Below are 14,735 nucleotides of genomic sequence, written 5' to 3'. Positions count from 1 at the left end.
GGGCTGTTCCAGTAAACGGAGGATTAGTATCGCATTTCCATATCAATATGATCAGTTTCATCCCGTGATGCGAACGAATGGTTATGCTGTCGAAAATTGGATACCTCCTGGTATGCGTCAATATGTATCAAGCTCTGCAACTATCGCATAGCTCAATTTGCAGCTTGTGACAATCCATGCGAACGAATAACGATCGTTTTCGTCACTACTTACTTACTTCAGTATATTTAAAGTCAGTCAATTCTATTTATATTTCAAGTAATTTCAAGTTGCTCATGGGAGAAGTACTTATACTGGTGCTTGAGCAGATTTTTACGTCGCTACTTTTACTTCTACTTTAGTAGCTTTATTGACTAATTTGCTCATACAATTCAGAAAGAAGACAGTGTTTTCCGGCTTGCAGCATGCGCGCCACCAAATCGACATGTGCACTGTGCGGCAAAGTCACGTTTTTATCCTCTTGCGTCGCTTCTATATTCGTATCATTCCTAATTAGTTGAGTTGCTCAATGCTCAGCACACATAAGCATCACTCCCGGTTTGTGACATGGATGGTAACTACTAGGGCAAGCTTCTGCAACTTTTGCAACTTCTTTTTACGGCTTTCAGCCCCTTCCTAAATACTCGGAAGTTATGCAGAATGTTGTTTCAAGCTGTTTGATGGAATCTTATCGTGTAACTTTTCGCAACTTTTCTCTATTTTTGTCATGCAACTTTTTGCACTTTTTTCGATTTTTCATGAAACTTTTTGCAAGTTTTTTTCGATTTTTCATGATACTTATTGCAAGATTTATCGACTTTTCATGCAACCAACGTTTTACTGGAATTATTCGGCACTATATGTACATAGATCGCTTGATCATGTCACTGTCGTTTAAATTTGACGTCCTTTCTGATTTGACGAAAATTCAGGCTGAGACCGACGAAAAGTATATTTTCACTGGGTCAATTTTCTCAGGCTATTGATTTTGTTGAAGTCGCTAACACTGATTTTTTTTCTACAGTGCCTTGGATACGGCTCGATTCGAGCATCTCATAACCTAATGATTTCAAGGAAATTGTCCATAAATGCAACTTTTTAGTGCAACTTTTGTGAAAAATAAATGCAACTTTTACTGCAACTTTTGTGAAAAATAAATGCATCTTTCCACGGATTTGACGGCAACAAAACTTGCCTTAGTAATTACTATTTTTGGATCCGCGCTCTTGGCCATCGGTGTTGTGCGGAATACCAAATTGCTGGTATGACGAATGCCCACAAGAGACAGTAATTACAGAGTGAACGCGGCATATCCAGCCTATCCCGGTCTGGCTCATATGTATGAACATGGTTGGTCGGTAAAGGTGGGTGCCAACTAGGCAACAATTCTTAATTTTGTGAACGATTATCGAAAAATTATGTGAATTCAGCTATTAGTAGTAGCATAGCATCTTATGACATGCAACGGAGCCGGATCTACTTTTCCAACAACCGGCCCCAGCTCCGGATCCGGTTCCTCTCGAATTCTGTACAGAGCTGCGGCTCAAGCTCAGCTGAAAATGCACGGCTCCGGGGCTCCTGCTCCTTGCTCCGGCTTCAAAGCCCTGCTAACAAGCACACCTATCAACTACTAGGGCTGGGAAAAATCGAGGATATCTATGGTTTTATCCTGGGTCGAGAAAAAAGAGCCGAATCGGAACCATCTATTAGGGCGTCGCAACGGCAATGATGACTTAAAAGGCAGTGTTGGGATGAGACTCGAGTCTCTTTGCAAAGAGGACTTGACCCGGCACTTCAGAAATGTAGATTGAGCGAAATTTACGAGTCAATTTCAAGTCAACAAGTAAACGATGTCGATTAAATCACTGTATCTTGTATATGTTTCGATCATTCGCGATCCGCCAGTGTCACTTTTGAGAGCAAGCAGTCATTCACTGATTGTACGTTTCACTGATCCGCCATTGTTACATCACAAATAATTTGACCGCAAACTATATGATCACAGCTGACGTTGAATTAGTAGCAGACTGGGTCAGGGTCAACCTAACAGCTATGTTGCGAGATAGCGTAGTGGTGTAATCCACAGCTGCAACACCGATGGGTTGCTGGTTCGAGTCCAGTGTAGATGGTTGATTTGTGTATTGGACCATATCAATATGTTTCAATTTCTCGATGCTTCGTTATCCATCCTCCATTTTGACTGATAATAACAGTTTGTAGCATGTAGCTAAACACACAGTTACTCACGTATTTTATTAGAAGTTCTACGTGTAGGTGAGCGATACAACGCATTTTTGCCTGTATATTTAACTTCATATTCGGTATTTGATTCAAGATAGATGGCCAATTATTCTGTCTTCAATACAATTACCAAATGTATTGACTTTGAATCATCACTCATGCTTCGAAAATTCAATTTGACTTGAATTGTGACTTGACACGTGATTTGACTTGGCTTGACTTGACTCGAGTCACCTCCGAAAACGAGTGACTTGACTTGACTCGAATCAAAATGTGAAATGACTCGAGATGCCTCGTGAATCGAAAGTAGTGACTTGACGCCAACACTGTTAAAAGGTCGCAGGAAAAGGAAAAACGATTTCGGTTAACGAAATCCAAAATAACTTTGTATTTCTGGATAGAGACTATTTCTTTGCGCTTGGTGAGCATTGTGAGGGTGAACCATCACATGAGAGAAATGTCATGATATGAGCTTAGTGTCCTAAATGGCGTGGACACTGCGAGATTGAACGGCTGACTACATTTGGGTTACATGATACTTACCATTTGACCAAAGGCAATTTTACGGCCATTTAAGCGGCTTAACATTTTAACCTGCTTGCCGAGCGCTATATTTGATAAAACAGGTATTAATGGAAAGCTGCAGCAGTACTGATTACGAAAATATAAATTTTCATTTTCCCATGGCCCTGGAACCACCCAAAATCAGCGTCGAATTTTTCAATGTGAAGGAGTTTGGAATTGTGACACTACAATGCTGTCTGGCTCTTGCTCCTGATGAGCAGCAGTCTTGCTTTGCCAGACATCAGTGTTACGTCACAATGTCAAACGTCATCACAATGTAAAATTCGAGGCTGATCGTGGGGGGTTCCAGGGCCATGGGCAGAATAAAATTTATATAGTCGTAATCAGTACAGCAGCAGCTTTCCATTGGTACCTGTGATATCAAATTTACCACTCGGCATGCCGGTCAAAAATGACAGTAAATTTGCCTTTGGCCAAATGGATAGTATGACGTAACGTAAATGCAGTGACCCGTTCAATCTCGCTGCGTCCACATCATTTAGAACACTATGATATCAGTATTGGTAGCCTTGTTATACATATTAATGATGCGGAACCACGGCTACGCGAGGTTTCGTGGCTCCAAGGTTGGAAATTTAGAATTTAAACAATATTCTCCGTTGATGCGAAGGCGCAGATTTTTGTTTATGGAAGAAAATCGAATCGTTGCGCCCGTCCCTACTGAATATAGTAAAAGGTTGAGTTATGCTGCATCGGTTGGCATCACAGTGGTTTAAGGACCTGTTGCTAAGGTTGGGCGCATTGTCGTAATGTCGTTTACAAGTACTGGTCTGGTACTGCAAATTGCACAAGCATGATTCACGTTTAATAACACTTAAAGCCGATTGTTATTTTACCCATGTCGAAAGCAGCAGAGTATGATCGATGATACTGCTTTGAATGTGACCGAAAGCGACATGAAGCCTATATGGACCTACTCACACGTCATATTCAACGAAACGTTAAATTATCTATACAAACATATATGCGTGCGTTTATTATATCTACCTAAACAGTCGGTCGTTCGGTATCCCCTCATCTGTTCATTACACCGTATTGTACATTGTGTGTGTGTGTGTGTGTGTGTTGGACAGATGAAAATATATTCTGACGATTATCGATTAATTATTGACCTCATGTATTACATCATAGTGTCCTATATGGTGTCGACACAAGCAAATCTCACGCCTCAGTGAAATTGTATCACGTCACAATTTCCATTCGGCTACAGGCAATTTGACGGCCATTTTTGACCGGCTTGCCGAGCATTAAATCTGGTAAAACGGGTATCAATCGAAAGCTGACTCCGTACTGATTACGAAAATATAAATTTAATCCGCTCGTGGCCCTGGAACTCCTATAATCAGCCTCGAATTTTTCATTGTTATGGAGATTGGCATTGGGACGAAACAATGCGGTCTGGCGAAACGAGAGAGTAGCTCAGGATGTAACAATGCTGCCAGACAAAACGAGAGAGTAGCTCAAGAGAAAAAGATCCAGACACCATTGTTGCGTCCGAATGCCAATCCCCATAACAATGAAAAATTCGAGGCTGATTGTGAGAGTTCCAGGGACACGAGCGGAATAGAATTTATATTTTCGTAATCAGGGCAGAGTCAGCTTTCGATTGATACCCGTTTTACCAAATTTAACGCTCGTCAAGCCGGTCAAAAATGACCGTCAAATTGCCTGTAGCCAAATGGAAACTGTGACGTGATACAATTTCACTGAGGCGTGAGATTTGGCCGTGTCGACACCATATAGGACACTATGATAACATCTTTCTTCCCAAACGCAACATATAGCAGACAACGTGGATCGAAGTAGCTGCAGAAAAAATGAGTAAGCTCGCGGGCTTTGGCGAATTGCGTCAATGGTAAATTGCCAGAACGGTAGCATCAGTCTGCATCGGCAACGTGCGTCGCGGACGTTACTTACGAAAAATGACGGCCGAATTCGCGAATTAGAGACATTTTCGATCGTATTCAATTAGGCACGGTGGAGCATGAAGTATTGTATTGCTATATTGACGTATATAGGCGTAGTTGCCGCGATGTAGGGATGAGTTTAGATATGTGGTCGTTTTCTGTTTGATGCGACTTGGGAAGTTGGCAAAAAGTCGGTTTAGTCGTTGGTATGATTACATGATAGGAAGCAGGATTCGCGTTGTTGATGTGCGTTAATATACATTATGCGTTTATTTTTGTCAGTAGCAATATTTTCAGACGCTCCCAACGCGGCGATGAGTTGTGGTAAGAGCGTACACGAATTGGCGCAGGCAATAATTAAAGCCCCTGAGGTGGAATGCCGCACGACTACGTTGAATGCCTCGGCTCCGACTGGAGACAACGGTATGTATACTTTCATCAGTGCGTTATCGTAGATTCACAAGCGTAGCAAGGACGCCAATATCAAAATAATGACGTCAAATGAGCTTTATTATCATCATGTCGTGGCATATTGACCATATTACAAGGCCGTAATGTCACCGTTATAACTCTAGTTTGCACTTCCACATAATACAGAATGAATTATCCCTTGACATATATGGAATGGGAATGTGCCATGAAACTATAACCTCACTTGCCCATACAAAGAATCTTGATTAAAAGACAATATTCTAAATGTATAGTATTTTTAAACTGGTCTTTCGATCGGGATCTGTCATAAAAGAGATTGAAGGCTGGGAGCGACGGATTATTATTGAGAAAAACTTTTAAGGCATCTATTTTGGTGTAGGCCTGTGTAATGAATGGATATTTGCTAGGCATAGCGATACGCTCATTTTCCATTCATAAAATTGAACGGAAGTGCTTGGCATAGCTAAACGGTCATTTTCAATACGTAAATGCCAGAAGGAAATAAAGTGAATGCATCTTGCGGTGCACTAGCGCTAAATAGAAGGTTGTCTTATTTAGATGTATGTCGTACTAACTAACATATGCTCTGGTGATCATGCTTGACTTGCCAACTTACCGTCCTTAATGTTTGGTGCCAAATCTGAATGTCTATGAACGCTTATCCACAGCTCTCAGTTTTAGCGGAATAAAATCGTATTTCGAAACCGTACGTACAGGTTGCCATTGATGTCAGTATTCTAGCTTGAAAACGCCACACCCCTCTGTGGTCCAAACGAGACTTTGTACTGAACTTGTGAGAATGGGCCGGACGCATAGACGCGCTAATAAACATATCTAGGTAAAATATTGATATGGGAGATAGCATAGTGGTGACGATAAGCGCCTACCGCCCACGCGGCCCGGGCTAGATTCCGTATCAGAGGTTATTCTGAGCCCCTCTTCCCGCGTTTTTCACGGCGACACAAGAAGCCCAGATAAAAGACCCGATGAAAGAGAGCATTCACAAAGAATGTAAAGAACATGAAAGGGTCGCAGAATAGAGACTGACATAGAAAAAGGACCTGTTACATCGGATACTAGGTCAAGGTGGATGCCAGTATACGAGACCGCAACTGGTCGGTCGTCATCCTCCTAGCTGTTCATTACATCGCATAGTGTCTTATCGTCTTGTACATTGTGGGTGCCTTGTTCTGATTAAAATATAATCAGTCGATTATAGGTTATTGATTATTGGGAATCAATAGAACATCTACATTATAGTGCCCTAGAATCAATATGTACTGTTTCGGTGTCGTATTTCCAACCAGTGCAAGACGATACATATTAAATACCAATCTTATCCAAATTTCATCGCAGAATGATCAATTGAATCTTGCAAGTCCAAATCGAATTTGTTCACATTATCAGACAGAAGTATGGCACAACAAACAAATGCTGTGACGATCATTACGAGTCTCCAGTCCATTCGAATTCCAGTTTCCTTCATTTTTAGGCGAGCCGCTGGATGTCTATTGTCCAGCAGAATGGGAAGATGGATACTGCTGGCCTCACAGTCCTCCTGGGCCGGTGACAATTAGATGCCCGCGCCACCTCGAGAATTTAGAACTTGACGGTAAATGACCGCATACTTTCTACATTCAGAAAGTGTGGCTCTATTGTTGTATATTCAGTAATCTAACTGAAAAACTAACTTTATATTTATGCGGCCACCGATACAAATGTTTCACCGTACCATCTGGGTTTACGTTTTGACATGTATTTTAGAACAGGGGTCACCAACGCGCGGCCAGCGACCTGATCTGAGATTTCGGCAGAGCGCTTAGTAAAGCATTTTGAAATGTTGAAATGGATTTCCGTATAGAAATATTGTTGTTTCTGTTCAAAATAAGGTTCTCATGTACCCAACATCACGATCCCTCACTCGCTGATACCAACCCCAATATCGAATCCTTAGTCGCCGATAAGTGTTGGCAGGTATCGTGCGTTGCTCGTATAGTTTGAAGTACAATGAAGGTGATGATGGTGATGATCATGGTATTTTTGAATGTGTTTATTTGTCTTTAAGAAAATATTATTTCTTTTCTCTGGTAACTATGCCAGTCGCCCAATCTAGAGAGCACAGCCTTGTACTGACGTCAAGTTTTTAAAACGTGGATGTAAAATTGTGAGGCCTATTTTATCTTCATTTTGAATTCATGCGGCCCTAGGTCTCCATAACGAAATATTAGGTTGCCCGCGACCCGTTTAGAGTTGGCGACCCAAACTGTTTCAGAACGTATTGATCTGACCTTGCTGAACGGATTGTTTATGAAACGTTCATAAGATTGCTTGCGTTAGGCGAACATATATACCTTATTTGCAAGGTGTGTTATCCGGTAAAAACTCCTTCAAATCGATGGGGAAAAGGAGGAATACATGTAATAGACCTGCGTGGCAGTAGCATGAAATAGCTCAACGTGCGTCTTGTTTGATGGGAGCTAGAACCTGAATATCAATGATGGGGCCCAATCGGGATTGTCGATATTGATATCGAAATAATACCGTAACCCTTCTAACAGCGACGGTTAATGTCGCATTAAACTGAAACGCGTCTTATTAATTTCGATTATATGTCTGCAGATATATGGATTTTTTTATTTTAACATTTATGATTCACGTGATGAGTGGTAATGGTGTGAAGCGTTCATAGAATTACTCTACCGTATTTTTATTCTGTGTTATCCAATTACTATTCTGTATGTTAGCGTTAGAAAATTACCTTCATTGCCATGATTAATTCATGTTGATATTACACGTTCATCATCGTATCTGATGGTAAGCTCTGAAATTCGCCATTCGGCACAGGACATCAATCTGACGAAAATCGATAAATCCAATCCATCAAAAATATATCTAAGATCCTAATCCAATCCTAATCCGACAAAACTTAACAACACCGGTTTTTCCTAATCCTAATCCATGCTCATCGCTACAACCGGGGCAGGTATTACTCACAGCACAAAAGACACTGATGTTAATCAAATTACTGTGCGGGACGCAAATGAACTTGTAGGCGATTAAGCGCCAATGTTGTGAATAACATATCAAACTCGCATCACATCGGAGATCATGTCCAAACTGTGACAGACTTAACGAACCCCCGTATTCAATTGCGATGAACCTTATGAATTCGGGATTAAACTTTCGTTTGGCCATGTTAAAAGGAATCCGGCTCAGTATGCTGCATGATAAATTATTATTATAGACAGAGGTGGTCAGTAGGGTTGTTCAGAATTGACCGACTTTCAAAAAGTCGGGGTTTTCAGTCCGATTCCCATGCCTTATACCAGAAAAACATATTCTAGCTACTTTTTTTAGTAATTCGCCCCTTGCATCCGTGTGCATGTTGAGCTGGAAGAATATCAGCTAAAAATAGGGGATTCCCCTAAAATTTGAGTTCCGCCATTCGGACTAGGCTAGTGATATATATATATATAGGTCTAGCTCTGTCTGCATTCAGACTAAGAGCACCATCACCGAGGTGATGGAATTATTCATCGAAAAAAGACACAGCATTAAAGATTTCAAATATAAATTAAATTTCGCGTGAAAATGCTGCTTTCGAAAATGTCCTGATGTCGGTATCGTTCCGATTAAGGACATTGTTCACCAGCGTTGCAGAGGGTCTTCCTTTTTTGGTTCTCCTTTCATCTTCAAAGGTTATTGACTTCACGACACTATCATTAGGTTTTCGAATTATATGGGCAAGAAATTTAGCTTGTTGGTGATCAATAAATGATGAGAGATTTTCGGTGCGACAGATTTTATGAAGATTTTTATTACTAATTTTGAAGGCGTGGTCGGTTCCCTTTCGAGTGTAGCCTCCATGTATCATTTTTCGCAAAAATTGTCTGTAGCAGACATCCAGGACGTTTCTTTGATTTTCTGAAAGAGGCCATACGCTGCAGCCATATGTGAGTCGACTTCTCACAAAAGCATTTAAAAATTTTATTTTTGTACCAATCCAAATTCTGAAGTTTCGAAGCAGGTATTTATAGGATTGGAAAGCTGCATGAGCCGAACTGATCCTATTGTTGATTTCGGATATTCCCACATTCGTTTCCTTATAGTGAATGATACACCCAAGGTATTTGAAAGTTTTCACGTTTTCAATATGATGATTATGCAGTGAGCAGATTGAAGTCGGGTAAGCCAGTTCTTCAGTGTGGTTAAATATCATAGTTTTTGTTTTCGACTCATTAATTTGTAATCCAAAATCAGTAAGAACTTCTGATGGCAGTTTCAGGCCTTCCTGGAGAGAAGATTGGTCTTTGTAAAAGAATTCAAGATCGTCCGCATAGCCTGAGCCCATGTTGACAGCTGTTCCTTGGTAGTTTTTGTCCCTTTTATTTTCTCGTGCATAGTCCGGTGTGCGAAAATGATACTGGCTGAAAGCGATATCAGTTAGTTCCGATCTGTGTAGGAAAACTCTCACGGCATAGTCCATGTAAAGATTGAAGAGGATAGGGGATTCGGGACCGCCCTGTCGAACTCCAGATTTGGTAGAAAAAGTTTGGTTAGGGTGGCTTTTCAGTTCGGTTGTTGTGGATCGATATAGAGAGGCAAGTAAGTTCACGATTTTAGTTCCCTTATCCTCACCGATTCGGTTCATATTTAAGCTGGGTTTATGCAGCTATTGCGGTTTGGAGTGCTACATAACCTCACTATAGAAAGTATTGTCTGTTCAGGACACCATTTTCATGTCCCACAATCCCTTAGAACAGTGCTCTTCAACCTTTTTCGACGTGGTACACCCTTTTAACGTTTGCTCAAAACTCGTACACCCCTGTTCATTAGCGGTCTTCAAAAATTACTTTTTTCCTCAAATTGTACTGACTACTTGATAAAATTGTTAGGTTACCTAACTTAAGCCTACACACCAAATTTGGTTCAATTCCAACCAGTAGTCGCATGGCTACGGAAGAAGAAAGTTTCTATTTATTATATAAAAATAAACAACGAAAAATGTGAAATTTTTCTGTTCCCCCATGAAAATATTATTAGGTTGTCTATAAAAATGATGTTCTTCAAATTTGGTTCAATTCCAACCAGTAGAAGCGGAGTTATTGCCGTAAAAAAATTTGGATTTGAATAAAATAGTATTTGGTCACAGAGTCTATTCGCAGCCAATTAGGCCGCAGGCCGCCCTCCACGCAAATTGGAATTTATTTCGTGTCAGCCCCAAAGGAGCATGACATATGAACGATAATCAACCTAAATGTAACAGTATTGGGGAGACAGTAGGTAAAGCTACTGCTGCAGAAGCGGTAATTCGGATCAGCGATGATAGCAGGCGCACCAGCCTACTGCGTATCAGGCCTGCCCCACACCACACACAGTCGATAGCACATGGGCTCAAAGAGATGTCAGTAACCTCAGATCGTATGCCGCTATACACAGTCTATTGTCGCTAATTTGCATCACTAATAACAAAATACTAAATTGCAAATGTATGGCAAAATATTGGACATAAAATCGGCATTTTAAAACTAAAGGGTTTCGATTTCAACATGGAAGCTGTTTCGACCCTAGCAGGCTACGTCACTTCATCTATGTGCATTGCGGTATTTATTAACGTCGGGTAGGAAGTACCGATTCAAGAAGTCGCTATGGCGGCGGTTTCCTCAAAAATCACTAAAAGACAAATGACTAGCATAACACATGTTTGGTAACTGCATACTTTCCAACATAAACGGAACCATTGGTCTATTGCCGACGGCTAAATGAAAAAGAGAAATATTTGCTTATGGCATCACAATCAAGCAATGTACAGTATTACACTTGAGATAACATCGTACCATATTATGCTCATCAACTTGTGCGTCAACCTGTACTGACCTGTCTTTGTGATAGCTAGCCATCGGCTCATTGTAATTCGGATCTGGTACACCCCTGTACACCCCATCCGAGTGGTACACCCTTTGCAAATTCTGGTACACCCTAGGGTGTACGACAACCCCGGTTGAAGAGCACTGCCTTAGAACCACTCAAAACTGCATAAGACTGATAGTCATTTAGTTGGATCACATATCCTACACTCCTCAACCCTACCCGAGATTTTTCATCAATTTCCGGGATCACCATGTGCAAGAATACAACTGGAAATGTATCATTCACTCACAGCCACATTATAAACATCACATTGTTCATAGGAAACGAAACAATAAGGCAAAGAAATAGATTGACTTGGCAAATACTACTTAAATCAGGTGGATTAAATGGTTGCTTTAGAGAAATCAGCATGTCTGTTCCCATGATCTTCCACGGCTTGCAAGAGGCTCGCCCGCTGTTCTGTAATCTGTTTTGAAAGCATCAAAAGTTCGTATTCAATTTTACCAAACGCTCTGCTACTTCAACACTACTCACAAATTTTGAGCAGTCACAAAATGCTGATTAGTATGCCATTCCGAAACTGAAAGACCCAACCAATCATGTTCGACATGTATAGCATCGAATAGAAACCATGATTCCGGCCCAATTAAAGCAACCATACTCATTGACTCAGAGACAGGGTCAGAGATTAGACTCAGGGCTATACCTCTGCAAAATTGTTCAAGGATTGGCATTTGCTGCAATCATTTGCATCAACATAATGGTCATCTAAAATTGCCAAGGCGCCTGTTACACATTCTCTGTAGTCATCTCTTATCAAGACTTCTTTCTGCTTTCCATTATATGGCTTAATCAGTGGAATTATTTCTTGCTTTGCCTGTCCAGCTTTCATCGCCAACCAGCTGCCTTCATCAAACTGAAGTGTTTTAGACCTTCGTAATTGATCAATATCTTTCCACTTATTGGAAGGTATTAAAATCTGTGTTTTCAGGGCCTATGGTCGCCGATCCAAACACACACTTCACTTCCAGAACTCCCGGATGACTAGTTCATGAATATGATGGCGACAAGCACTGTAGAAAACTTTCCTGTTTATCAATTCTTCAAGTAACAGAAATGTACCTACGTTTTTTCAATTGTTTGAGGATGTTGTGTCAAACACAAGAGTTCTGACATTTTTTGTTAAATGATAAAGTTCCAGCTGTTCAAATGACGGATCAGTCTGTGCTTTTCCTGTAGCACTCTCCAGAGTTCGAATGCCAAGAAGTTTGCCCTTCACAAATGCGTTGGAATACGTAGACGATGCCAGCACTGTCAAGGCCTCAAATTGCTGTCCTAAACGACTCCTAGTGAGCTTTCCATCACAGTGGTGGATCCTTTGCTATTTTGTCAAAATTATTAAGCCCATTTACGTGGTCAAGTCGTCTTGAAGCCAAGTCGTCTTGGAGCGACGTCATGAGACGGCTTGCCAAAGTGATCGAGTTTACATGGTCATGTTTATCGCAGCTCGAGTGATACACAGCACTGTGGGATTCAGCTCGGGTATATGCTGCGGCAGTTGAGATATCCCGAAATACATTCAACACAATTCCAGAATGACCAAATACGCCGTGTATATATTCTTTCTGATTGTGAGTTGTGCAAGTTATATTGTTGGCTGTACTCGCTTCATAAGTTGTAACGCTGAACAAATGAGACCACGTGCATATTATAAAAGCAGTATCATGTACTGATAGAGCTTTCATATTCACCCATTTGAAATACGTGCCGGTTTCGTGAAATATGAACATGAAATGTTGGTATGTATACTATGTTGCTGTAGTCTGGATTCGTTTTCAAGTACCGGTACTGTTCAAGTCGTCTCCAAGCGACTCTGCGGAACGGATTGAGCTCAAGACGGATTGAAGCCGTCTGCCTTTTAGAACACTATGGAATCAGGGGTATTGCAGCAACTCTACTTGAAAGCTACCTGGCAAACCGCAAACAATTTGTTAAACTGGGGTCATTAAGAACGACTACCAGAGATATAACTTGTGGAGTGCCACAAGGCTCAGTCCTTGGACCGACTTTTTTCCTCATTTATATTAACGACATTGTTAATGCATCTTTATTCCGCACAACGCTATTTGCTGATGATACTCACCTCTTCATAACCTCCAACACTGTCGATGGTTTGCATGCATCTGTGAATATGGAACTCCCAAAAGTGTCGAGATGGCTCCAAGCAAACAAACTAAGTTTGAATGCAGATAAGACCGAGATGCTCGTTTTAAATAATGCCAGTCATAATTTCACTGTGAACATCAATCATAAACAAATCTCAATATGTGACTCAGCAAAGTATCTCGGCGTCACCATTGATTCCAAATTGTCTTGGAAGCAGCATATTGAATGCACAATATCAAAACTAGCTCGGTGTGTGGGAATAATGACCCGTCTCCAATCTTTGGTTTCCAGATCAGTGCTACGAACCATCTACTTCTCTCTTTTCCACTCTCATCTGCAATATGGAATCGTAGTATGGGGAAATGCATGCACAACATTTTTGTGCAGAATTCGAACCCTGCAAAACCGTGCGTTACGGCTGATCTCATCTGTACCTTTACGTACCAATTTATCGCCTTACTACCGCAAGCATCGAATTTTGCGAGTTGATGAACTATATCGCTTCGAAGTATCAAAAGTTGTTCACAAATATTTTTCCAGTAGTCTGCCTACTGTGTTTGATGACTTTTTCGTACCTGCTAAACATGTCCATTCCCATTACACGAGATCCTCGTCTAAAGGAAACATCTACTTACCCCCACCCAATAGCAACCTAACTAAGAGATCTATCGACTACTCGGGACCTATCATCTGGAATGCATTACCACCACATATCCGTGAATTGCCTTATAATAGATTCAAAAAAGCCCTACTTGATCACCTCTTGTCGTTACGCTAACACTGTTGCCCTACCTCGCCCAGACATTGCTTCATTGATCATTTGCCCCCATTGTTTTATTTTTTTTCTATTTTCCTTTAACTAAACATTTCTTTACAGCCAGACTGTTCAGAGTCAAGTGTACCTGTTTGATGCTGGTGTGATCAGACTAGATGACCTTCACGATCTTATCGATCATTCCTATCTAATACCGAATACTTTGCACGCATATTTTCTGTACCACCATCACTGCCGTTTGTTATGTATTTTGGTTCGATGAAAATAAAAACTCTCTCTCTCTCTCTCTTTTCAAAAACTAGAGAGTCGGATTGACGAGTCAGCTTGGAAGCTGACCCAAACGGCCATGTAAATGGGCTTTATGCTATTTTTTTCAAAAATTGACTCGGTACTTTTAAAACGATTTGCAATGCGTCGTCGATAGGTTCCAGATCTCGAAAGATGAAAGTCATTAGGGTCACCATCGCAAGCTTTAATCAGTGCTGCAGTTATCATGGTAGCAGCATTATCGCTGACTTTCAAGCGATCAAAAACCTCGCATCTAGGTCTTTGTCGTTGAATAGGTTTACAGGCGCTTTTAGAGACACAAATTTAAAGGATTGACCAGATGTCGATTGCGCCACTTCGAAACCACTGCTGTGGGAAGTGTCAGCTACCTGCGAATATATAGATGAGCTCTCTGTAAATTCGCTTTCGCTACGTGATGCTGGTGCAGCACTCTCGCGCACTCATGGTCCGTCTCTTTTGTTGCATGGTTTTCACTTTCAACACTGTATCTT

The 14,735-nt window shown here is 41.0% G+C and overlaps 1 protein-coding gene and 1 long non-coding RNA gene across 3 annotated transcripts in view; one reads left to right on the top strand and one right to left on the bottom strand.

Moving 5' to 3' along the window:
• Window positions 1–14,735, bottom strand: part of LOC145434888 (uncharacterized) — a 264,906-nt gene that overhangs the window by 164,003 nt on the left and 86,168 nt on the right. The gene's annotated exons all lie outside the window — the stretch shown is intronic.
• LOC145434830 (parathyroid hormone 2 receptor-like) overlaps window positions 4,660–14,735 on the top strand; it is a 73,786-nt gene continuing 63,710 nt past the window's right edge. The window contains exons 1-2 of one of the 2 annotated variants that reach the window (XM_080312059.1): window positions 4,660–5,135; window positions 6,637–6,756. In XM_080312059.1, coding sequence (XP_080168185.1) covers window positions 4,976–5,135; window positions 6,637–6,756 — 280 coding nt within the window. In that variant the 5' untranslated portion in view covers window positions 4,660–4,975. The remainder of the gene's footprint in view (window positions 5,136–6,636; window positions 6,757–14,735) is intronic. The other variant, XM_080312060.1, reaches the window with a different exon arrangement.

Source organism: Botryllus schlosseri, chromosome 3, assembly GCF_051294905.1.
Source record: "Botryllus schlosseri isolate E-star chromosome 3, Bs_hap1, whole genome shotgun sequence".
Taxonomy (NCBI): domain Eukaryota; kingdom Metazoa; phylum Chordata; class Ascidiacea; order Stolidobranchia; family Styelidae; genus Botryllus; species Botryllus schlosseri.
This window is presented reverse-complemented; position numbering and strand designations above follow the sequence as displayed.